This window comes from Oncorhynchus keta, chromosome 12 (genome assembly GCF_023373465.1).
Source record: "Oncorhynchus keta strain PuntledgeMale-10-30-2019 chromosome 12, Oket_V2, whole genome shotgun sequence".
Lineage (NCBI taxonomy): Eukaryota > Metazoa > Chordata > Actinopteri > Salmoniformes > Salmonidae > Oncorhynchus > Oncorhynchus keta.
Window position 1 is genome coordinate 104,641 of NC_068432.1, and position 26,381 is coordinate 131,021.

The window sequence follows — 26,381 nt, forward strand, 5'->3', positions numbered from 1 at the left end:
TGGTGATGTAGAGGTTAACCCAGGCCCTGTAGACCCCAGTACCACACCTATTCCCCAGGCGCTATCATTTGTTGACTTCTGTAACCATAAAAGCCTTGGTTTCATGCATGTTAACATCAGAAGCCTCCTCCCTAAGTTTGTTTTATTCACTGCTTTAGTACACTCCACCAACCATACTGTCCTAGCCGTGTCTGAATCCTGGCTTAGGAAGACCACCAAAAATTCTGAAATTTCCATCCCCAACTACAAACGTTTCCGCCAAGATAGAGCTGCCAAAGGGGGTGGAGTCACAATCTTCTGCAGATATAGTCTGCTGAGTTCTGTCATGCTATCCAGGTCTGTGCCCAAACAGTTCAAGCTTCTACTTTTATAAATTCCACCATTGCAGAAATAAATATCTCACTGTTGCCTCTTGTTATAGACCCCCCCTCAGGCCCCAGCTGTGCCATGGACTCCATGTGTCAATTGATTGCCCCCCATTTATCTTCAGAGTTCGTACTGTTAGATGACCTAAACTGCGATATGCTTAACACCCCGGACATCCTACAATCTAATCTAGATGCCATCAATCTCATACAAATTATCAAGGAACCTACCAGGTACAACCATAGATCCGTAAATACGGGCACCCTCATAGATATCATCTTGACAACCCTGCCCTCTAAATACACCTCTGCTGTCTTCAACCAGGATCTCAGCGATCACTGCCTCATTGCCTGCATCCGTAATGGGTCCGCTGTCAAAAGACCACCCCTCATCACTGTCAAACACTCCCTAAAACACTTCAGCGAGCAGGCCTTTCTAATCGACCTGGCCCGGGTAATCCTGGAAGGATATTGACCTCATCCCGTCAGTAGAAGATGCCTGGTTATTCTTTAACCTGTTAAGTCGACCCTCTACTTTTTCGAACATTCTGTTAAAAATCGCGCAACATTTCAGCGCCCTGCTACTCAGGCCAGGAATATAGTATATGCATATGATTAGTATGTGTGGATAGAAAACACTCAGACGTTTATAAAACTGGTTAAATCACGGCTGTGACTATAACAGAACGTGCGTTTCATCGAAAAGCGCAGGAAAATCTGATCACTGAAAATGGAAATAAATATCCTTGCGCTACTTCCAGGAATTGTTCAAAGTGAACCGAATTAAATGAGGCAGAGGTTGCAGTGCCTACAGCTTCCACACGTTGTCTAGAGTCTTGTCATTTGATTCAGCTTTGATTCTTGGTCTAACCGAATCAAGGGAATCGATTCCCTCCGGTCTCCGACCGGATGTTTTGGTCGAGCTCTCTCCAGACACGTTTTCGAGACGGACACCTATAGAATTGACATCGCCTCCTGATGAATGTTATCGCTTATTAACGTGTACTAATACCTAAAGTTGCATTACAAAAGTATTTCAAAGTGTTTTGTGAAAGTTTATCGTCGACTTTTTGAATTTAAAGAAATGACGTTACGTTATGAAACGCTATTTTTTTACGTTTATCACAGTCTTTATAGATCGATATCTAGGCTATATATGGACCGATTTAATAAAAAAAAAAGACCCAATAGTGATTATGGGACATCTAGGAGTGCCAACAAAGAAGATGGTCAAAGGTAATGAATGTTTTGTATTTTATTTGTGCGGTTTGTGTAGCGACGACTATGCTAATTATTTTGTTTACGTCCCCTGCGGGTCTTTTGGGGTGTTACATGCTATCAGATAATAGCTTCTCATGCTTTCGCCGAAAAGCATTTTAAAAATCTGACTTGTTGCCTGGATTCACAACGAGTGTAGCTTTAATTCAATACCCTGCATGTGTATTTTAATGAACGTTTGAGTTTTAACTAATACTATTAGCATTTAGCGTAGCGCATTTGCATTTCCAGAGCTCTAGATGGGACGCCTGCGTGATTCTGCCACCCCCGTGCTTCACGGTTGGTATGGTGTTCTTTGGCTTGCAAGCCTCCCGCTTTTTCCTCCAAAGAGAACAATGGTCATTATGGCCAAACAGTTCTATTTTGGTTTTATCAGACCAGAGGAAATTTCTAAAAAATAAATAAATAAATAAAAACATCTTTGTCCTCATGTGCAGTTGCAAACCGTAGTCTGGCTTTTTTATGGCAGTTTTGGAGCAGTTGCTTCTTCCTTGCTGAGCGGCTTTTCAGGTTATGTCGATATGGGACCCGTTTTACTGTGGATACTTTTAGATACTTTTGTACCTGTATACTCCAGCATCTTCAAAACGCCCTTTGCTGCTGTTCTGGGATTGATTTGCACTTTCATCTCTAGGAGACAGAACGCGTCTCCTTCCTGAGCGGTATGACGGCTGCGTGGTCCCATGGTGTTTATACTTGCATACTATTGTTTGTACAGATGAACATGGTACCTTCAGGCGTTTGGAAATTGCTCATAAGGATGATCAAGACTTGTGGAGGTCTGTAAAAATTCATTTTGATTTTCCCATAATGTAGGCTTTGAAATACATCCACATGTACACCTCCAATTGACTCAAATGATGTCAATAAGCCTATTAGAAGCTTCTAAAGCCATGACATAATTTTCTGGAATTTTCCAAGCTGTTTAAAGGCACAGTCAACTTAATGTATGTAAACTTCTGACCCACTGGAATTGTGATACAGTGAAATAATCTGTCTGTAAACAATTGTTGGGAAACTGACTTGTCATGCACAAAGTAGATGCCTAAACCGACTTGCCAAAACTATAGTTTGTTAAAACCGGTAGCGTCCCACCTGACCAATATCCATGGAAATTGCAGAGCGCCAAATTCAGAAACAGAAATACTGATTATAAAAATTCAGAAAACATACAAGTGTTATACATAGGTTTAAAGATGAACTTCTTGTGAATCCAACCACGGTGTCAGATTTCAGAACGTTTGTTCGATAAAGTCTGTCTTTATATCCAAAAACCTGTTTTGTTCGCACGTTTTCTTCAGTAATCCACAGGCTCTAACGCAGTCACAGCAGGCAGACAAAAATCCAAATTGTATCTGTAAAGGTCACATGTAAAGAAACATGTCAAACGATGTTTATATTCAATCCTCAGGTTGTTTTTAGTCTAAATAATCGATAAATATTTAAACCGGACAATAACGTTGTCAACATAAAAGGTAAATAAGAAAGGCGCACTCTCGGGATTGGACATGAAAAAGCTCTGTGACACTTTAGGATACAGTCATTCAGATTGATCTTACTCCCTAATTTCACCAGAGGTGAAAATAGTGCCCCCTACCCTAGAGAAGTTTTAACAAGAAATTTGTGGAGTGGTGTAAAAACTAGTTTTAATGACTCCAACCTAAATGTATGTAAACTTCCGACTTCACTCCAGACTTGACTGACCTTGACCAGTACAAAAACATCCTGTGGCGTACTGCATTAGCATCGAATAGTCTCCACGATATGCAACTTTTCAGGGAAGTTAGGAACCAATATACACAGTCAGTTAGGAAAGCAAAGGCTAGCTTTTTCAAACAGAGATTTGCATCCTGTAGCACAATTTCCAAAAGGTTTTGGAGCACCTCCTCCCAGCTGCCCACTGCACTGAGGCTAAGAAACACTGTCGCCACCAATAAATTTACGATAATCGATATTTTCAATAAGCATTTTTCTACGGCTGGCCATGCTTTCCACCTGGCTACCCCTAACCCAGCCAACAACTCTGCACCCCCCTGCAGCAACTTGCCCAAATCCAGATAGCTGATGTTCTGAAAGAACTGCAAGATCTGGACCCTCTCTTTCTAAAAATTATCCGCCGCAATTATTGCAACCCCTATAACTATCCTGTTCAACCTCGCTCGTATTGTCTGAGATCCCCAAAGATTGGAAAGCTGCTGCTGTCATCCCTCTCTTCAAAGGGGAGAAACTCTAGACCCAAACTGTTATAGACCTATATCCATCCTGCCCTGCCTTTTCTAAAGTCTTCAAATCCAAGTTAACAAACAGATCACCGACCATTTCGTCCCACCGATTCTCCGCTATGCAATCTGGTTTCCGAGCTGGTCATGGGTGCACCTCAGCCACGTTCAAGGTCCTAAACGATACCATAACCACCATCGATTAACTCTGTCAATCACCACATTCTTATCGGCTGACTCGATAGCCTTGGTTTCTCAAATGACTGCCTCCCCTGGTTCACTAACTACTTCTCAGATAGTTCAGTGTGTCAAATTGGAGGACCTCTTGTCCGGATCTCTGGCAGTCTCTATGGGGGTGCCACAGAGTTCAATTCTCGGGCCGACTCTTTTCTCTGTATTTTTCAATGATGTCGCTTTTGCTGCTTGTGATTCTCTGATCCACCTCCTATGCAGACGACACCATTCTTCTTGCCCTTCCTTCGACACTGTGTTAACAAACCTCCAGGGGAGCTTCAATGCCATACAACACTCCTTCCGTGGCCTCCAACTGCTCTTAAATGCTAGTAAAACTAAATGCATGCTCTTCAACCGATTACTGCCCGCACCCTCCCACCTGTCTAGCATCACTACTCTGCACGGTTCTGACTTACAATATGTGGACAACTACAAATACCTAGGTGTCTGGCTAGACTGTAAACTCTCCTCCCAGACTCACATTAAGCACCTCCAATCCAGAATTAAATCTCGGATCTGCTTCCTATTTCACAAACAAAGCCTCCTTCACTCATTCTGCCAAACATACCCTCGTAAAACTGACTATCCTGCTGATCCTTGACTTCGGTGATGTCATTTACAAAATAGCCTCCAGCACTCTACTCAGTAAATCAGTGACATCCAGTTTTTCACCAATGCCCCATATACTAATAATATAATAATAATATTATATGCCATTTAGCAGACGCTTTTATCCAAAGCGACTTACAGTCATGTGTGCATACATTCTACGTATGGGTGGTCCCGGGGATCGAACCCACTACCCTGGTGTTACAAGCGCCATGCTCTACCAACTGAGCTACAGAAGGACCCACGCACAACTGCAATCTGTATGCTCTCGTTGGCTGGCCCTCACTTCATATTCGTCGCTAAACCCACTGGCTCCAGGTCATCTATAAGTCTTTGTTAGGTTAAGCCCCACCTTATCTCAGCTCACTGGTCACCATAGCAACACCCACCCGTAGCACACACTCCAGCAGTTATATTTCACTGGTCGTCCCCAAAGCCAGCTCCTTCTTTGGCCACCTTTCCTTCCAGTTCTCTGCTGCCAATGACTGGAACGAATTTCAAACATCACTGAAGCTGGAGACTCATATCTCCCTCTCTAACTATAAGCGTCAGCTGTCAGAGCAGCTTACCGATCACTGCACCTGTAAATAGCCCATCCAACTACCTGATCCCTATATTGTTATTTATTTTTGCTCTTTTGCACCACATTGTCTCTACTTGCACATCATCATCTGCACATTTATCACTCCAGTGTTAATGCTAAATTGTGTTTTTTTTCACCTCTATGGCCTATTTATTGCCTTACCTCTCTAATCTTACTACATTTGTACACACTGTATATATACTTTTCTATTGTGTTATTGACTATATGTTTGTTTATCCCATGTGTAACTCTGTGTTGTTTTTATACTTTATTTTGGCCAGGTCGCAGTTCTAAATGAGATTGTTCTCAAACTGGCCTACTTGGTTAAATAAAGGTGAAAATAAATGAAAAGTTTAGCATCCCCGGTGGCTCTGCAAGCGCGGAGAAGATATCCTCCACTGCTGGCCTGCCCCCCAGACACCATCACATGAGCCTGAATTCATTTCTAAAAATGAATTCAAAGGCACTGTAGACTGAGTTTAATAAGGCATCTTTTGTTAATCACAGCCTATATACACAATTTATAGACTAATGATTGAATACAACAAAATGTTGTTTAAATGCTGAGCGCTTAATGTCCCTGACTTCCTACCAGCCTAGTGTGTCACACTCGCGAATGCTTCACAATGTATTTCTTTGTCGGCTATAGCCTTGAAATAATATAGCCTAAATAATTCAATTCCGTTCCTTCTTAGGCTCCTGACCTATATTTAGAGTGTTTATATGCTGTTTAATGTGACGTGTTTGAAATGATGAGCGCTTCTTACCTTCACCTTCTCATGTTTTATTAAAATACTTTTCATTCATATCATATGGTTTGGTTTCAATACTTAAAAACCAAATGGTAGGTCCAGGTAGTCACAAAAATGGATGGTTGTTTGTTAAATTGTGATTTTAATGAATGGAGCGTCAATATTATTTTCCTGTGAGTGCTGAGCGGTTGAAAAGGACGTGGAGCCCCGGCCCTACCGCTCAATGAGCAGGATTTCCGACCGCTCAACTGCCCACATAATCTTACTGGGATATTATTCCGTCTAATGAGATCGGATTTAATTGATTTGAGCGTTCTGTTAAAGTTTGTGCCAATGGGTTTTTTCTAAGGGAGGAAATATATCTATCTACTCCAAAGTATTTAAAATGGGAACAATTGGGATTTCATAAGTAGAGATGGAGTTCTCACTCAGGGTCTTGAAGCAGTAGGGCTGATTTGGTTAGATTCATTTTATAACTTGAGATGTCGTTGAATTTTTCTATGATCATCAATGTGTTTTAGATATAGTAAAATATCGTCTGCATGTAATGATCTCTTCCCCCAAATTAACCTTTGTGAATGGCTCTGTTAATCAGTTCGTGCAACCGTGCACTTAATTGATTCCAAATGTTTAAATAGGAGGAATACCCATCCCATCCCATTTTAGTTATGCTCTCTAATGCTCTTTTGAGTTCATTGAGAGAGATTTGGGCTCCCAGCGAGGTGGCTTCTGTTGAGAGATTAAGTTCTTAGTCTGGTTCTGATGTTGATTTACTATCAGAGGTGTACAGTTCTTTTATAGAAGCAGGAGAATCAGATTAATTTGGGTTCTGATAGTAACTCCTCTCTTTCAGATGTAATTTCTGCTAAATCAGCTAATTGATCATTACTGCGTACCTTGTTGGCCAGTAAACGACAAAGACGATTGATTACCATTGAAGTCTAACTCGATGGTTGGCAAATTCTGCTCTCTGTCTTATCAATAAATTATGTTCTGTCTTGACTTTGGAAAGAGTAATAGCTACCTGGAATGAAAAGTGTTTGTTGAAAACACTAATACAGTGAACAACATATCCAATTCTGACACCTTTTTAATTGTTATTTATTCAACCCAGATGAAAATGCAGTTGCATTATTTTTAATCAAACCTTTGGTTGCGTTCCATAGAATCCGGGGGTCACCGACTGAATTTTTATTGATGAATTCGTTTAGTTTAAATGTCAAATTGATCACAGAATGTAAAGAAATGAATGTGAAGAAAGAAAGTAGAGTTGTAGATAATAGTCTGAAATCGATTCAGGAGAATGTTTTCTGCTTGTTTGAGTAGAAAGTGAACTCTCTTGCTTTCAGATAATGTGCTCGCCAGGCATCAATGAGTTTGTAATCAGAGAGTAGGTTATATGCTGGAGAACCTTGGTGGCGTGTGGCTTGTTGTCGGTCTTATTAGATTTGTCTTGCATGTCCAAGATAGCATTCATGTCTGTCCCAAAAAACAGATGGAATTGAGTTAATTTTAACCACATGCTGTTCAGTGAATCAAAAAAGCGTACACATTAATAAAGGAAATTTGACTTCCACTATGGATACATTTAAGGAAAGTGATTTTGCCTTCTTGGTCTTCGCCTTCACCCAAGTTGGTGATTTTGAGTCTCTCTTGTATATCATTATGAATAATAATTCAAAATAATAATATATATATATATATATATGGTTTTTTACAAATGAAAAGCTGAAATGTCTAGAGTCAATAAGTATTAAACCCCTTTGTTATGGCAAGCCTAAATAAGTTAATGAGTGAAAATGTGCTTAACAAGTCACATAATAAATTCCATTGACTCACTTTGTGTTCAATAATAGTGTTTAACATGATTTTTGAATGACTACCTCATCGCTGTACCCCACACATACAGGTAATTGTAAGGTCCCTCAGTCGAGCAGTGAATTTGAAACCGATTCAACCAAAAAGACCAGCGAACAGTTTTGACTGGGCTGAGCAACAGACACTGGGAGACAAATTCACCTTTTCAGCAGGACAATAACTTAAAACACAAGGCCAAATATACACTGGAGTTGCTAAACAAGATGACATTGAATGTTTCTGAGTGGCCGAGTTACAGTTTTGACTTAAATCAATCTTAAATCTATGGCAAGACTTGAAAATGGCTGTCTAGCAATGATCAACAACCAACTTGACAGAGCTTGAAGAATATATATTTTTTTAAAGTGCAAATATTGCACAATTCAGGTGTGCAAAGCTCCCAGAAAGACTCACAGCTGTAATCACTGCCAAAGGAGATTCTAACATGTGTAGATTCAGTGGTGTGAATACATATGTAAAAATGTCTGTATATAATTTGCAATACATGTCTAAAAACACATGTTTTAATCTTCCTCACTATTGTGTGTAGTGAGGAAGGGGAAAAAAGAAGACTTAATCCATTATGAATTGAGGCTGCAACACAACAAAAATGTGGAATAAGTCAAGGGGTATGAATACTTTCTGAAGGCACTGATATAAGCTCATTGATGTGTAACAAAAAAGCAGGAACCACAGGGAAACTCATCCATTGGTCGTTCCCCATCCAGAAGGCCCTACTTGTAACCCCCCCCTTCTCCTGAGCTCCCAGGCCCCTCCCGGTTCTCCTGCCCTGTACTGTCATTACGGAGTTGCAGTGTAATGGTGAATGTCAGCCTTACACATTGAATCTTTTAAGCAGCATATTTTGTTGGTCTCAAAGTATTCAAAAATAAATCAAGTGAAACATAGGGGGTAGGTTGAAATACTCTGTAAGGTTCCTGATATTTAGTTTAGCGAGACAGAAATCCCCTTGAGGTTCGTTGATGTTCTGAAGGAATTAATATGCCCACAGACCATTTTCATAATTATGTGTTCATTGTGGATTTTAGTGACAACTCTGCAATTGAGGATTTATTGAAATGTTACACAAGTCTCAGTTTGAGATGTTCCAAATGTTAGAGCGTTAAAAAAGATCCCTCTTGTAAACATTTTTTTTTTTAAAGACAAAGAAAGAAAGGACGTACTGCTGGGCCTTTTTCAGTGAATGTTTCTGGGTTGAAATATTTGCATTACAATGGAATGTTTAATGGCTAAATAAGGAAAAGTGGGGCAATTATTTGACCCCTTTTTGAAAATACACACACCCACACCCTCCACTGATCTGAGGAGGGGGCCTCTGCCTGAGTGCCCAGGACTGATCTCCAGAGGTCAGGGGCCAGGGGTTCTGCATTGTTGGAGCATCTGGCTCCAGGGGGAGATACATGAGGATTTAGCTGTGACCACCCAGTGAAAGGGAAAAGTAGGAGAGAAGAATATATATATATTTAACCAAGTAAGTTGACTGAGAACACATTCTCATTTACAGCAACGACCTGGGGAATAGTGGCAGGGAAGAGGGAGGGGGATGAATGAGACAATTGTAAACTGGGGATGATTAGATGGCCATGATGGTATGAGAGCCAGATTGGGAATTTAGCCAGGACATCCGTTTAACATCCCATCCAAAAGACTGCACCATACACAGGGCAATGTCCCCAATCACTGCCTTGGAGCATTGGGATATTTGTTTTTTAGACCAAAGGAAAGGGTGCCTCCTATTGGCCCTCCAACACCACTTCCAGCAGCATCTGGTCTCCATCCAGGGACCAACCAGGACCAACCCTGCTTAGCTCCAGAAGCAAGCCAGCAGTAGGATGCAGGGTAGTATGCTGCTGAAGTAGAGTCCTCCGTTGTTAATGACATATTTTTTAGCATCATGATTCCTGTAATAAAGGTGTCTTTCCTGACGCTTTACCTGACTTTTTTATTTGCTAGGCCAGGCTGATGTAATGAGCGAGCCTCTTACTCTCTTCCCCCTTGTGTCCCCCTCGTGTATAATATTTCAAAATGCGATTGCTGGGGAAAAACTACTTTGGAAGCAACTCGTTTTCCATATTAAAGAGAAGTCTCTGCTTTCCGTGGGTATAATTTGTTTTTCTCAATTATTTTTTATTTTTTATTGAGCTCCTTGCACACTTTTTCAATGAAGATATCTGATATGGCTTTGAAATACGGAGAGCGTGAAATTACGCATCAGCCATCACAAGTGCCCAGGCCTGATCTCCAGAGGTCAAGAGCCAGGGGTCCTGCATTGTTGGAGCATCTGACTCCAGAGGGAGATGCTTGAGGATTTAGCTGTGACCAGTTTCACACCAAGTGAGGGGGGGGGGTAGAATCCTCAGTCGTTAATTGCATATGTTCAAGGTTCAGTTGTCGCTAGACCATATAGGAATGTCTTGTTTGCACATTTACAAAATGTATCAAATCGTTTTTAATTTACACTGCTCAAAAAAATAAAGGGAACACTAAAATAACACATCCTAGATATGAATGAATGAAATATTCTTAAATACTTTTTTCTTTGCATAGTTGAATGTGCTGACAACAAAATCACACAAATTATCAATGGAAATCAAATGTATCAACCCATGGAGGTCTGGATTTGGAGTCACACTCAAAATTAAAGTGGAAAACCACACTACAGGCTGATCCAACTTTGATGTAATGTCCTTAAAACAAGTCAAAGTGAGGCTCAGTAGTGTGTGTGGCCTCCACGTGCCTGTATGACCTTCCTACAACGCCTGGGCATGCTCCTGATGAGGTGACGGATGGTCTCCTGAGGGATCTCCTCCCAGACCTGGACTAAAGCATCCGCCAACTCCTGGACAGTCTGGTGCAACGTGGCGTTGGTGGATGGAGCGAGACATGATGTCCCAGATGTGCTCAATTGGATTTAGGTCTGGGGAACGGGCGGGCCAGTCCATAGCATCAATGCCTTCCTCTTGCAGGAACTGCTGACACACTCCAGCCACATGAGGTCTAGCATTGTCTGGCATTATGAGGAACCCAGGGCCAACCGCACCAGCATATGGTCTCACCAGGGGTCTGAGGATCTCATCTCGGTACCTAATGGCAGCCAGGCTACCTCTGGCGAGCACATGGAGGGCTGTGCGCCCCCCAAAGACATGCCACCCCCACACCATGACTGACCCACCGCCAAACCGGTCATGCTGGAGGATGTTGCAGGCAGCAGAATGTTCTCCACGGCGTCTCCAGACTCTGTCACATGCTCAGTGTGAACCTGCTTTCATCTGTGAAGACCAGAGGGTGCCAGTGGCGAATTTGCCAATCTTGGTGTTCTCTGGCAAATGCCAAACGTCCTGCATGGTGTTGGGCTGTAAGAACAACCCCCACCTGTGGACATCGAGCCCTCATACCACCCTCACGGAGTCTGTTTCTGACCGTTTGAGCAGACACATGCACATTTGTGGCCTGCTGGAGGTCATTTTGCAGGGCTCTCTCAGTGCTCCTCCTGCTCCTCCTTGCACAAAGGCGGAGGTAGCTGTCCTGCTGCTGGGTTGTTGCCCTCCTACGGCCTCCTCCACGTCTCCTGATGTACTGGCCTGTCTCCTGGTAGCACCTCCATGCTCTGGACACTACGCTGACAGACACAGCAAACCTTCTTGCCACAGCTCGCATTGATGTGCCATTCTGGATGAGCTGCACTACCTGAGCCACTTGTGTGGGTTGTAGACTCTGTCTCATGCTACCACTAGAGTGAAAGCACCGCCAGCATTCAAAAGTGACCAAAACATCAGCCAGGAAGCATAGGAACTGTGAAGTTGTCTGATCACCACCTGCAGAACCACTCCTTTATTGGGGGTGTCTTGCTAAATTTCCTATAATTTCCACCTGTTGTCTATTCCATTTGCACAACAGCATGTGACATTTATTGTCAATCAGTGTTGCTTCCTAAGTGGACAGTTTGATTTCACAGAAGTGTGATTGACTTGGAGTTACATTGTGTTTAAGTGTTCCCTTTTATTTTTTTGAGCAGTGTATTTTATTTCACCTTTTATTTAATCAGGCGGGCCAGTTAAGTTGTCATTTACAACTGCGACCTGGACAAGATAAAACAAAGCAGTGCGATAAAAAACAACAAGACAGAGTTGCACATAAACAAACGTACAGTCAATAACACGATAGAAAAATCTACGTACAGTGTGTGCAAATGTAGGGAGGTACGGCAATAAATAGGCCAAGAGGTGAAATAATTAGAATTGAACATTAACACTGGAGTGATAGATATGCAGATGATGATGTGCAAACAGAGATACTGGAGTGCAAAAGAGCAAGAGGATAAATAAAATGGGGATGAGGTAGTTGGGTGGGCTATTTACAGATTGGCTGTGTACAGGTACAGTGATCAGTAAGCTGCTCTGACAGCTGACGCTTAAAGTTAGAGAGGGAGATATAAGACTCCAGCTTCAGTGATTTTTGCAATTTGTTCCAGTCATTGGCAGCAGAGAACTGGAAGGAAAGGCGGCCAAAGAAGGAGCTGGCTTTGGGGATGACCAGTGAAATATACCTGCTGGAGCACGTGCTATGGGTGGGTGTTACTATGGTGACCAGTGAGCTGAGATAAGGTGGGGCTTTACCTAGCAAAGACTTATAGATGACCTGGAGCTAGTGGGTCTGGCAACGAATATGTAGTGAGGGCCAGCCAACAAGAGCATACAGGACGCAGTGGTGGGTAGTATATGGGGCATTGGTGACAAAACGAATGGCACTGTGATAGACTACATCCAGTTTGCTGAGTAGAGTGTTGGAGGCTATTTTATAAATGACATCGCTAAAGTCAAGGATCGGTAGGATAGTCAGTTTTACGAGGGTATGTTTGGCAGCATGAGTGAAGTGGGCTTGGATTGGAGATGCTTAATGTGAGTCTGGAAGGAGAGTTTACAGTCTAACCAGACACCTAGGTATCTGTAGTTGTCCACATATTGTAAGTCAGAACCGTCCAGAGTAGTGATGCTAGACAGGTGGGAGGGTGCGGGCAGTAATCGGTTGAAGAGCATGCATTTAGTTTTACTAGCATTTAAGAGCAGTTGGAGGCCACGGAAGGAGTGTTATATGGCATTGAAGCTCCCCTGGAGGTTTGTTAACACAGTGTCGAAGGAAGGGCAAGAAGAATACAGAATGGTGTCGTCTTGAGATAAACTTTTGTTATTGACCAAATACTTATTTTCCATCATAATTTGCAAATAAATTCATAAAAAATCCTACAATGTGATTTTCTGGATTTTTTTTTCTCATTTTGTCTGTCATAGTTGAAGTGTACCTATGATGAAAATTACAGGCCTCTCTCATCTTTTTAAGTTGAAGAACTTTCACAATTGGTGGCTGACTAAATACTTTTTTGCCCCACTGTAGGTCTATAAAAGTTTGGGTCTAGAGTGTCTTCCCCTTTGAAGAGGGGGATGACAGCGGCAGCTTTCCAATCTTTGGGGATCTCAGACGATACGAAAGAGAGGTTTAACATGCTAGTAATAGGGGTTGCAACAATTTCGGTGGATAATTTTAGAAAGAGAGGGTCCAGATTGTCTAGCTCAGCTGATTTGTAGGAATCCAGATTTTGCAGCTCTTTCAGAACACCAGCTGTCTGGATTTTGGTGAAGGAGAAGCGAGGGGGAGGGGGCTTGGGCGAGTTGCTGCAGGGGGGTGCAGAGCTGTTGGCCCGGTTAGGGGTAGCCAGGTGGAAAGCATGGCCAGCGGTAGAAAAATGCTTATTGAAATGATCGATTATCATAGATTTATCGGTGGAGACCGTGTTTCCTTGCCTCAGTGCAGTGGGCAGCTGGGAGGAGGTGCTCTTGTTCTCCATGGACTTTAGTGTCTCAACTTTTTGGAATTATTCCTACAGGATGCAAATTTCTGTTTGAAAAATCTAGCCTTAGCTTTCCTAACTGTCTGAGTATATTGGTTTCTGACTTCCCTGAAAAGTTGCGGGAGCTATTCGATGCTAATGCAGAACGCCACAGGATGATTTTGTGCTGGTCAAGGGCAGTCAAGTCTGAAGTGAACCAAGGGCTATATCTGTTAGTTCTACATTGGGGCATGCTTTTAATGGGGCATGCTTATTTTTGTTTGAATAGAATGTGTATTATTTAAGCAATAAGGCTCGAGGGGATGTAGTACATGTCCAATATACCACGGCTAAGGGCTGTTCTTATGTACGACGCAACGCAGAGTGCCTGGATACTGTCCTTAGCCGGTGAATGTTGACAATATACCGCAAATCCCGGAGGTGCCTTATTGCATTTAACATTTACATTTAAGTCATTTAGCAGACGCTCTTATCCAGAGCGACTTACAAATTGGTGCATTCACCTTATGACATTATTGCTATTGGAAACTGCTTACCAATGTAGTTAGAGCAGTAAAACTACCCATAGTATACGGTCTGATTATACTACGGCTTTCAGCCAATCGACATTCAGGTCTCGAAAAACCCAGTTTATTATAAGTTATGAATTATACATCTATAAGCACTCTTCACAAACAAAATCACTCCATCTACAAAATGTGTTCAATTTTCACTCACTGTAACACCATCTCCCCTCCAGGTAAGTTTGAAGAGAAGGAGGACCGTGTACCAAAGCTGGAGCAGCTAAACTCTCTGGGCTTCATGTGTAGCCTGAACCTGTCACTGAGCAGGAAGGACCTGGTAAAGATGGAGCTGCTCCTCTTAGAGACGTTTGGCTGGAACTTGTGTATGCCCACGCCTGCACACTTCATAGACTACTACCTCCATGCCGCTGTACAGGAGGGAGAACTGCACAACGGCTGGCCCCTCTCCTCCCTCAGTAAGACCAAAGCCTTCATGGACAAGTACACACACTACTTCCTGGAAGTCTCACTGCAAGGTGAGGATGAGATTGGGAGTAGGGCTGTGGCAGTCATGACATTTTGTCAGCTGGTTATTGTCATGCAAAAGACTGCCGGTCTCACGGTTGTTGACCGTTAATTAACAGACACGTTTAGCATTTCCAGACCTCCACGTATACAAGCCACTGCTGCGCGCCGTTGGAATATCCACATTTTAAAAAAGTATATATCAATTCAATATACACCCTCACATTAAATCCATTATTTGTTTTAGGCAGATCTGAAAGAACATTATGATACGAAGCAAATGTATTTCAGAAGAATAGAATAAGAGTTGGCCTACTGTAGGCCTATGTTATCTTGCAATGCTCAATGCTGTGTTCATTTAGCTGACAAGATATGCTTACAAGTCCCGTTCCATGACTTTATATGATTTTATAGTGAGAAGAATATAATTGAACTTAGCTGAATAAAATAGAAAGGATATTTTTCCAATTCCGGAGTGAGGGTGCATATGAAGTGGCTATGTTGAGCGTAAAAGTGATCATTCAAAACAGGTCCGATACCTTAGTTATTTGGCAACTTCAGTTGTGAATGATAGATCCCTTAGAATGCCTTCGAAATCAAAACGTATATGGGCTGCATGATGTGACTGTAGGCTGTTGATGATTTGAGAAAGTCGGCAAAAAAAAAAAAGAGCTTGCGCTGTGTTCCTTGCCTCAGGCGTCACACTGTTCTCTCATTAAGTGATCATATTTTCACCTGTCAGACTATTCTCAATTTAATCTAGTCTTTACTAATATGTAAAAAAAATCAAATAAAATAAAGCTGAGAAATACGTATAGTAACAACTGGGATCAACAAAACTCTTGCTTTCACACAGGATTATAGAAATGTCTGGGCTCATAAGAACACTTATTTCACTCCATGCATCATCCACTGTTTTGAGGAGCACTCTCTCACTGCGCGACAGATGATATTTCGCCCAAACTCTGTATGCCATGGGCTCTCCAACCCTGTTCCTGCAGCTACCCAGAGCTTATTTTGGGAAACCAAGTGAAATATGTTTGGGAACATCGATAGTAACATCTTTTCACAACTAAACATATTTCATTAAACGTTTGACAGGCCCTTTGTGTGCTCGTATAGGCTAGCTAGAACCAATTATGTACCAAAGACACATCAGTTTTATGTTTTTCTGCCATGTTTAATATGCGTAGTATGCGGTAGGCTATGTATTGTATAATGGCACAATCATTATTTTAATTCAGTTTTTTTTGTTCGGGCTTGGGCTCATATATAGGCCTATGCATAAGCTTTAATATACATCTGGGTGTTTGAATGAATCATCACCTTAGAAAGCGCTGTCCATTTCGTTGTGTTAGGATTTCAAACAACATCCACATCGACCATGTTTTTCCACTCAGTTTCAACCTGTTGTTGAATTTCTTTCTTCAAATTGATCATCACAATACGGTCACCGCAACAGCCCTGATTAGGAGTGCCCAAGAATGGAAGTCCATAAAGTGACTGCAGTGGGTGGTCTTATGGGCAAGACAATTGCTCTCTATGGTGGGGCCATTCGTTGTTGAGTAAATGAGTGAGACTGATGATCTCTGTGTTTGTGCGTCTCAGACCATGCCTTCCTCGGCTTCCGACCGTCCCAGGTGGCGGCAGCCTGCATTGCGGCGTCCCGCATCTGTCTCCAGATCACCCCAAGCTGGACCACCGTTCTCCACCTGCTCACCGGATACTCCTGGGAGCCCCTCACCCCCTGCATCGAGCTCATGCTGCTGTAAGACTCCACTTCTGCTTTACATAATGTGCTGTACACACACATTCATCTGGTCATTAGTCGGATTCCGAGTCACCTGTTTTGAGTTTACACTTCATCAGGTAGTGAAGAAGCACCAATTGACTTAGGGCTATGTATAATATTTGTGCACATAAAGGGGAAGGCCAATTCATCTCTATTAAACAAAACAATCTGAAAGTTCTGGAGTCCTATTTTGACATGCTATATGTCATCTATTGTGAATTACTTTATAATGACTTTACATGATGATGACTAAAATGTATTCTGTTGTGTGACGCTGCTAAAACTTATTGTTGTTGGGTGCCACCAACTGCAGAAGTTGGGAAAATGTTAGTCTGGAGCCCTGAACAGACAAAATATTTTGCTACCGAATCTGACTAATGAATACACCCCATGTTTACTGACATCTGCTTACACTTAGTTTATCCTCTGCCATTTCTAAACTGTGGCTTCCCATGTTTGCCCCTTTCCTCCATTTTAATGCAATTTGAGGTTGAAGTTCTATAGCTTTTTCATACTGTCATTACCATTGACCCTTAGTTATTACCTCTGTATGTTGTTTATGTCCATCAGCTAAACGTCATTAAGTAATCATTTTCACTGTTTTTCTCACTCTAGTGCCCATGAAAAGGATGTGAAACAAGCCAACAAATCCAAGTCCAACTCTCCGTCTGTCCAGAGTCCTCTCCAACCCCAGGCCCTTCCCTCAACCTCCACAGTCTCTGTCTCCACCATGAAACAGCCCTTGTCTACCTCTCAGCAGCTGCTCTTCCAGACAGGTGGATACCAGCAGCAGCTCACCCAGCACTCTACTCCCCTTTCCCAGCTGCACATGCTAGGTGAGTCTCCGACTCTGGGCCCTGTTGGGTCTCGCGACTACCTCCAGGCCCACCAGAGAGGGCTCCTCTCAGGGTCGGTTTCTCAGGGAGTCTTCCCCTCCTACCCCAGCTTAGCCTCAGGGCTGCGCTCCTCCCTGCCCCTGCAGGGACCCATCTCCATGCAAGTGTCTCTTGCTGCAGAGCCCCGTCACTGCCTCCCCCTGTCGTACGGGGGAGGCTACCTGGGCTCCCATCACACCTACACAGCGGGCTGCTTCGACAGGTGACGCCAGGAGAGGGAGGACAAACAGAACCTGGGGCAGTCAGTGTCCTCCTCCATCCGTTCTGACCTCATCCACTGGGGACAAAGGAAACCAAAACAAAGAAGCAATGTCAATGCAGATGTTGCTGAGGTCATAATATTGACCTAACAAAAGCCCTACCTATTTGAAATTAGACACTTTGTGATGAGCTGATTACATACAGTACATACTGTTCCCTCCACGTGACTGCTTGCTCTATACTGAGATTGTGAGGCTGGTTTAGCCACTGTGATTCTGCTATCAACTGTGGTTGTGTGGAGCCCCTGCTTCCAAATCAGTTCTCTCAATGTGGGACTGCTGTTTTTTTTTATATACTATTATCTTTCAATGCTGCTGCTTTAAACAAAATTATGACTTTATGATCAGTGAAAAGTGGTCTGTCCTTGGTATTATTTACATGAACTATATCATTTCAGGGTTTGAAGTATTACTTGAAAGAATATGTATTTAAACAGCTGTGTAAATGAATTTATTTTTTGATGTTGTGTTTTCGTTCTTTTTTCTACTGGGTAAAAACAGTGTGTATTGTAAGGTAGGCGATGCCTTGCTATGATTTCTGGTCCATCTTTGGCCTTGGCTGGTGTAGAGTAGTCTCAATCTTGTTTTGCCTTTCTGGTGCCTCTGGAAGCAGATGGAGCCATGGTTCCCAGGGGAACAGCCACATCCATCCTCTCAGCACATCAAACCACAGGGGAAGAAGTGATGCTTTACTAGCTAGTCCCCAGGGGGGCAAAGCCATGCTTTCTCCTCAGTTAATGTAAATTCTCCTGACTGGTACCATTTCATCTGTATGTCTGACTGAAACCCAGGACAGTCACACAACCCTCACTGGAACAGCTACTGTTGCTGTCCTTGTCACAAGGACCTTGAGCAGTTAATGACACCAGGATCACGTTGGGAAGGCTTATATAGCTTGTAGTTCAGTACCGCTGACATTCTCATCTGGTCATACTCCTACTGATGTCCTACCTCACTCTCCAGGGGGGTTGCTATTTGTGTAGTTTTACTGTAATTTACTGTACCTGTAAAATGGACCATGCTTGATCAGATGTAAAGAGTGCCACCAAACATTTATCCTAAATTAGCTAAAGTATAGTTGACCTTTAAAGCTGGGACCCTTAAGGGTGAAACTGCCACGTCTGTTTTGTGAAAATACAACAAAGAAGTTACTGCAAACAACAACCCCCCCACCGGACACCATTGCACGTGCGATAGAACAGCTGCATAAAGTGCATTCGGAAAGTATTCACACCCCTTGACTTTGTCCACATTTTGTTACGTTAGTCTTATTCTAAAATGTATTGAAAAATAAATTGATCTATACACAATCTGCACACACAGTGAGGCAAAGACTTTTGGAGGATAGCCTGGTGTCAAGAAGGGCAGCAAAGAAGCCACTTCTCTCCAGGAAAACATCAGGGAAGGACTAATATTCTGCAAATGGTACAGGGATTGGACTGCTGAGGACTGGGGTAAAGTAATTTTCTCTGATGAATCCCCTTTCCGATTGTTTGGGGCATCCGGATAAAAGCTTGTCTGGAGAAGACAAGGTGAACGCTACCATCAGTCCTGTGTCATGCCAACAGTAAAGCATCCTGAGACCATTCATGTGTGGGATTGATTCTCAGCCAAGAGAGTGGGCTCACTCACAATTTTGCTGAAGAACACAGCCATGAATAAAGAATGTTACCAACACATCCTCCGAAAGCAACTTCTCCCAACCATCCAGGAACAGTTTGGTGACGAACAATACCTTTTCCAACATGATGGAGCACCTTGCCATAAGGCAAAAGTGATAACTAAGTGGCTCGGGGAACAAAACATCGATATTTTGGGTCCATGGCCTGGAAACTCCACAGATTTTAATCCCATTGAGAACTTGTGGTCAATTCTCAAGAGGAGGGTGGACAAACAAAAACCCACAAATTCTGACAAACTCCAAGCATTGATTATGCAAGAATGGGCTGCCATGTGGCCCAGAAGTTAATTGACAGCATGCCAGGGTGGATTGCAGAGGTCTTGAAAAAGAAGGGTCAACACTGCAAATATTGACTCTTTGCATCAATTTCATGTAATTGTCAATAAAAGCCTTTGGCACTAATGAAATGCTTGTAATTATACTTCAGTATTCCATAGTAACTGTCTGACAAAAATATCTGAAGACACTGAAGCAGCAAACTTTGTGAATATTAAGATTTGTGTCATTCTCGAAACTTTTGGCCACGACTGTATGACTCAGGCTTATATGGAATATGAGCTTGATGTCTGTGTCATGAGTCATGATGCTGCCTTGACGTCTAAATCCAGGCTGGCCAGACATGCTGTTACCGATGGCCAAGTACATGTGGGTCCAGTACCCGGAATAGCTCGGGTTTGATGGAGTAATTAAATATTTTCCACTGATCACATCCTAACCACGATGCCTATCTGCTTCCCCTACTGCTTACAGAGGGCATGAAGAGGCCATGGCCCTGTAGTCTACTGGGTGTCCGATAACAAAACCATCCTCTTGCATACCTTAACGTTTACCTACCTCAATATGTAGTGATACCTATGTTTATTATTTGCTACTTTTTTCATTATATCAAATGTGTGTACATTTAGCTGACTTTAATATTTGACGTACACATTTAATAATTTTTTTGTCCAGTTCTTTTTTTTTTCTCCGAACCGTTTTTGTCCCCTCACAGTATCTGCACATGTGCACGGGTTTGCTTCATACTGTTACAGCGTGGTAGCTACGGGACCAAAACAGCAGAGAAGTTGAGCCTTGTTCTTCAACGCTCCTAGTAGTCGCGGGGAATGTATCCACTATGCTGTTTACGTCATATCACTGACTCTACCTGTAACTTTTTTGTTGTTTTATGTTGGAATATATGAAGAGCTCAATGCACCATCAAAGACCAATCGATCTTGTGTGATATGTAGGCTACTGATTGGTCATTTTAGTTTAGACTACTTTCAATCACACCGCCATCTTATTGAGTTTTAAAGCACACTTTTTTTTTGTTGAAAATGCTTTGTAGTACTTGTGTTAACTGCTTGGAAAGGCAGTGGATTTCTTTACCTGAATGAAAATGTTGCACATTGCAACCACCTAGAAGCATCAACTCTTGAAATCCAAATGGACCAACTCCATCTACCCTGATGGATCAACAACAGCTATGTGCAGGAGAAGCACATATTGGGGAAGGGGAATCGGTGTTTGCTCTGTCAAATGAGTTGCAAATAAAACGGTTTACAAAAGTCAGACTGACATGATTGTTTCTTCACCCTTTGTTTTTCATGTTTGTAGAGAATATCCTGTAGATGTGTATAGCAAGCCTTTGAAGTCGACTAGCATTCCCCCAGGGGGAATAGTTTAATATGAATGTCTCAATTCATTGCACATGAAAAGCTATTCAATGGGGGAAGAGGAGCTCCACCCTCTACCACTCACCCCCTCCCCAGCCTCCCCTGAATCTCCCTCTACAGACCTCAAGACAGGAGAACCCTATCCCTAATTTCTACCCTCCCTTTGCCACTAAACAAATAGTTAAGAAACTGGAGACTATTGATACTGTAGGTATTGCAAATTAAAAATGTAAAACATGTTAGTCTCTCAAAATACAAACCACAGCTGAAAGACAAAGTACAAGCCATGCATAGTCCAAAATATAATAACATTTGCCTCTAGAAATCTAACACTCACATTTGAACCCCTCTTTTCTTTTTCAGAAATGGACATCTTAATTTTCAGAGGATTTCTGAGATGTTTTGTAACATCCTTTGTGTCCTGTGTTCATTCACTTCACAGATCATAAAGTTGTACAACATTTTTCGTTAGTGAAAAACCGTGGGAGGAAAATATATTTATAATCCAATGATAGGAAAGGGAGGTTGTAGTAGCCTCCTTCTTTTGACGGATCGGTAGGGGGTACTGAAGGCAGTCCCAGGAGGTGGGACGTGGGGACTCTGGAGTAGGCAAAGGGGGTGTAATGGATCATTCTCGCTAGCTTTGTTTACAAAGCAGAGAGGGGAGGAGCTGGCTGGTTACAAAGAGAGGGGAACACTCATTCACCCCAGACATCCCCTCATCTGTCTATTGTTTTGTAACTATCCCAGAGAACTTAATTGCTCTAAACTCAGTATGCATGAACATCCTAAGAGAGTATGGCACACAAACCTGTTGTTTGCTTGTTAATGTTTAATCCTAAAACCTAACAATGTACATCTATCATGGTGGAAATGGAAAAACCAACTGGTTTCCAGATTCTATTCTACACACTGCTTAATCTTGATGTTAGGGTATGAATCTTTCTAGCAAACTCTTGAAAACTATTCTTTCAACCTTTTATTAAAGTTGCTACTGAATTATATTGTGTTTAAAGATAGATTGCCTGCCCCCCCAACCCTACCCAATGGTTGTCCCATAATAAATGTAGAGACATTTGTCAAGAGGTTTTCCTTTACCATTATGTGGCAAACGTCATCAAGCATAGGAGACACAAAGACCAAGGCAGCAGGTTGGCTAAGCAGTCTTACTTTATTTACTCATTATTCCGTTTGTTTTTTTGCTAATGGCACGGTCACAATGTGTTTAGATCTTCTTGCTGGTTCTTTTCAGCACGACTGAGCCCGCGATTGAGGTCTAAGCAGGGGGAAAAAATACACAAAACATTACTTGAACTTGCCAAAATGTCTTTCTTCTCCCCTCTAATATACACCGTCTTCTGCAAAGTGCCACTTACTTACCTCAATCAGCTTTCCTCCGCTGATTTCAGATGTGTGGTGGTAGTTGGGGAATTTCGTGCTCAGCTTGCCCCCCTCCATTGTAACTGTGGCCTGAAATGGATGGACACAAATGCTATTTATTCATACTATAATTTGTTAATGTTACGCACGCCTCTATGAAGAGGGAACGCAACACCCTGCTACAACTAAACTCTGTGAAGTGAAAAAGGTATGGACTGTAGGTGCAAGTAAGAATGACAACAGGCAGAATGTGGACAGAAGGACTTTATTCCTTTACACGGTAATATGGGTAATATGGGGAAAAGGGGCTGGACGGAACCAAAGCAAAGAAAGTAAATCTCAAAGCCCCCCCCCCTCCTCCTATCTTACCTGCCTACCCACTACTTACCTAATTTAGCACCACCTGGTGCCTCTCAAAATACAGGGGGTGGTCCGCCCAGGTCTTACCTAGTGTGCCTAGACAGCGAATATGCTACGGGTATATGTATGCCCGCGGGCCTCTTGCCTAAGCACTCCCTAGGTGCCTTCCCCTTCTCCCCCTGGGAACAAATGAAACAGAATATTAAACAATTTCACAAACAAACTAAGAAACAAAAGGACATCAAATAAGCTCTATCTGAACAACAAACTCACAAAACATACCCACTCTCAGCAATGAACTACCAGCAAAATCAACCTCTAGCAAAATCTCTAGCAAAATCTACCTCCAGCAAAAATCTCTAGCAAAATCTACCTCCAGCAAAAATCTCTCCAATGATCTCTCCAATGACCTCTCCAATGACCTCTCCAATGACCTCCCAGCAAATCTCTCTAGCAAAATCTCTGCAATGACCTCCCAGCAAATCTCTCCCTCCTGAACAGAACACTGGCATTTATATAGCTTCAGAATGAATGGGTAATTGGAGACAGCTGTGTCTTGACGAGGGGGCGGGGTCAGCTCTCCAATTAGCCATGGAGTCGACCAATCAGCTTCTTGAGGGATTTCAGGAAGCCATTTCCTGAAATAAACACATGCAAATACACAAACTACAACACATAAACTGGGGAACGTAACATTAAACCAACAATCTGTTCGTTTCATCTAGATTCTAGATTACAATACATGCATCTGAGTTCCCCTATTATAAATATTAATTGAACCTATATTTAACAAGGCAAGTCAGTTAAAAACAAACTCTTATTTTCAATGACGTGGTGCCCTACGGGACTCCCAATCAAGGCTGGTTGGGATACAGCCTGGATTTGAACCAGGGTGTCTGTAGTGATGCCACTAGCACTGAGATGCAGTGCCTTAGACCGCTGCGCCACTTGGGAGCCCCCTAGACAATTTTTTACTACAGTGACTATATGAGACTTTTGTCTGAAGTACTATATTACAGAAGCTTACACAACAGACAACAGGATAGGATTTCTTTTTAAATGAATTCCTGATCTGAACTGACTGAAAGTTGTATGACACATCATAGAGATTTTTACCTTGAACTTTTTCCCTCCAATAGTCTCCATGTCACATTCCTGGTCAATGACAAACTTGTTGCTGATGGTCTTGTTTGTGGGATAGAGCTGGGACCATGAGAACACATTGCCGTTCTGCACCACCTCAGTAATGAGCTTGTAGTCACGACCCTTCTCAACGATGTCATCAGGGATGCCTTGGATTACAAGAAAATATGTAGTTAGACTAGGGGTAATGAGGCAATTGTGAATCATATTCTCATGTCCGAGCACCGTAGTTTGTCTATACTACTACTGCTAATCCCCATTGAATGTGCAGTGATGTGAATACATCCATTTCAATATATTTCATAAACCAATTGAATTCAAGATGTCAAGACAAAGACTTTCATAGGCTTACTATTACTTTATAAAGGTGGTTATTGAACTTGAATAAATGTCTTACCAAGGAGCTTGCAGAATTCATCGTATCCTTCCTGGGACTCAGTTTCCCATTTTCCAGCGAAGGCCATGGTGTACAGAAAGCAAAGGAGAGGTAAAGGAGAGGGAGAAGCAGTTCCAAGACCAGCAGGGAAGAGTCAGGTACTGAGTGACAACCTGTCCCTCTTTAAATAGACATGGCAACCATCTCCGCCTTTCTTTCATTACAATGGGTACATCACTACGCCATAAACTTCTATGGTGCCATCAGAGAGTTGGTGACCATGGGGTCACTCACCTTTGGCACATAATCTACTACTGTATCTGGGGGGAAAAAACACCTGATTATTAACAGTATTTCAATACTACATCAATGGCAACATAGAGGCCAAAATGCCTTCAGAACAGAGGACATGATTGGACCATACAATCCCTCCTTTAATTTGTTAGTCAACAGTGAATTACATGGTGAGTTTACAGTCTGCCTCAGTCGGGGACCTAAGGCTGCCATACATGACACAGGTTCTGAATCAACAACAGCTTCTCCTTGTCTGTTTAGTTATCCATTAGGAGTGTTGCCATGATCTCTATGACAGCTCCAGAGCATTACTCTGCATTTTCCACCCTTGACCAAAGATCCTATGATGAGACCAGACATAGAACTTGGCAGCAAACAATATCAGCTCATGGAGGACAGTAAGCTTGTTACACCACCGCCAAAACACCAGGGATAATCGTCAGGGGTGGACAGTCTGTTCGAGCACATCGGAAACACACATACACACACCTAGCCTCTGAGACCTTTCCAAAAAATGCACGCCCACAAATTCAGTGTACATCAAACTTCCTACGGCTCCTATTTTTAGATGCTACTCAGTGCAAGTCCCAGCACTTGCCAAAAACTATGCAGAAATACACACAACTCATTTTTATATCAGCGCGTTTTTAAATTCAAAAGGCGTTGGCGAGGAAGGGACACATGCAGGTCAATACCCTTAAAGTCATAAGGGTTAAACCCCACTGCTCATCCAAGAACCTCTACTAAAGAGTGTGCCTTTTCAAAATGCAAGCCACAAGACTGAATACATCTCACACTTTTGCATTTCTTGTAGCTTCAAATCTCGATGTGATTAACTATGAAATTACACTGATTGTACAAAACATTATGAACACCTGCTCTTTCCATGACAGACTGACAAGGTGAATGCTATGATCCCTTATTGATGTCACTTGTTAAATCCACGTCAGTCAGTGTAGAAGAAGGGAAATAAGGATTGAGACAATTGAAATATGGATTGTGTATGTGTGCCATTCAGAGGTTGAATGGGAAAGAAAAAATATTGAAGTGCCTTTGAACATGGTATGGTAGTAGGTACCAGGCACATTGGTTTGTCTCAAGAACTGCGACGCTGCTGGGTTTTTCACAGTCAACAGTTTCCACGTGTATCAAGAATGGTCCACCTCCCAAAGGACATCCAGCCAACTTGACACAAATCTGTGAAGCATTGGAGTCAACCTGGGTGCAACTCAATCCGGTCCAACTCAATATTAGAAAGGTGTTCTTAATGTTTTGTACACTCTGTATTTTCAGCTAAATTACACAATCCAGTGGATGAGCTATGCAGTGCTTATGGCATGGGCAGAAAGTCACAGTAAATATTGTAGACATGCTTGATGAGATGGTGCCATACGTGTTGACATACTTGAATAACTTACAGTTGAAGTTGTAAGTGTACATACATCTTAGCCAAATACATTTAAACTCAGTTTTTCACAATTACTGACATTTAATCATAGTAAACATTTGCTGTCTTAGGTCAGTTAGGATCACCACTTTATTTTAAGAATGTGAAATGTCATAATAAGAGTAGAGATAATGATTTATTTCAGCTTTTACTTCTTTCATCACATTCACAGTGGGTCAGAAGTTTACATACACTCAATTAGTATTTGGTAGCATTGCCTTCAAATTGTTTAACTTGAGTCAAGCTTGTGAAGCCTTTCACAAGCTTCCCATAACAAGTTGGATGAAGTTTGGCCCATTCCTCCTG

The 26,381-nt window shown here is 42.3% G+C and overlaps 2 protein-coding genes across 7 annotated transcripts in view; one reads left to right on the forward strand and one right to left on the reverse strand.

Moving 5' to 3' along the window:
- The window catches only part of ccnjl (cyclin J-like), a 33,498-nt gene extending 12,533 nt beyond the window's left edge, over positions 1-20,965 (forward strand). For all 4 annotated transcript variants that reach the window (XM_035755339.2, XM_035755337.2, XM_035755341.2 and 1 more), the window contains exons 4-6: positions 14,503-14,802; positions 16,400-16,559; positions 17,199-20,965. In XM_035755339.2, coding sequence (XP_035611232.1) covers positions 14,503-14,802; positions 16,400-16,559; positions 17,199-17,685 — 947 coding nt within the window. In that variant the 3' untranslated portion in view covers positions 17,686-20,965. The remainder of the gene's footprint in view (positions 1-14,502; positions 14,803-16,399; positions 16,560-17,198) is intronic.
- A 1,264-nt stretch (positions 20,966-22,229) lies between these two features.
- LOC118370395 (gastrotropin-like) lies at positions 22,230-24,627 on the reverse strand. Of its 3 annotated transcripts, none has more exons than XR_008061774.1 (4): positions 23,189-23,466; positions 22,844-22,994; positions 22,456-22,545; positions 22,230-22,351 (listed from the first exon to the last, which is right to left on the reverse strand). XR_008061774.1 is itself a non-coding variant. In XM_035755377.2 (4 exons), the coding sequence occupies exons 1-4, from the start codon at positions 24,420-24,422 to the stop codon at positions 22,301-22,303; spliced, it is 384 nt and encodes a 127-aa protein (XP_035611270.1). In that variant the 5' UTR covers positions 24,423-24,627; the 3' UTR covers positions 22,248-22,300. The 3 variants fall into 3 exon arrangements, 1 of the variants encoding a protein (XP_035611270.1); XM_035755377.2 differs by lacking the exons at positions 22,844-22,994; positions 23,189-23,466 and adding exons at positions 23,932-24,107; positions 24,356-24,627 and having other exon boundaries at positions 22,248-22,351; XR_008061773.1 differs by lacking the exon at positions 23,189-23,466 and having other exon boundaries at positions 22,844-23,182.
- Between the last annotated feature and the right edge of the window lie 1,754 nt (positions 24,628-26,381).

Coding starts and splice junctions, on each gene's coding strand:
- LOC118370395 (XM_035755377.2), bottom strand. CDS start 24,422: ATGGCCTTCGCTGGAAAATGGGAAACTGAGTCCCAGGAAGGATACGAT. Junction 22,546..23,931: donor TTGGAGGGAAAAAGTTCAAG/GTAAAAATCTCT, acceptor CATCCATTTCAG/GCCACAGTTACAATGGAGGG. Junction 22,352..22,455: donor GCGGAGGAAAGCTGATTGAG/GTAAGTAAGTGG, acceptor CCCCCTGCTTAG/ACCTCAATCGCGGGCTCAGT.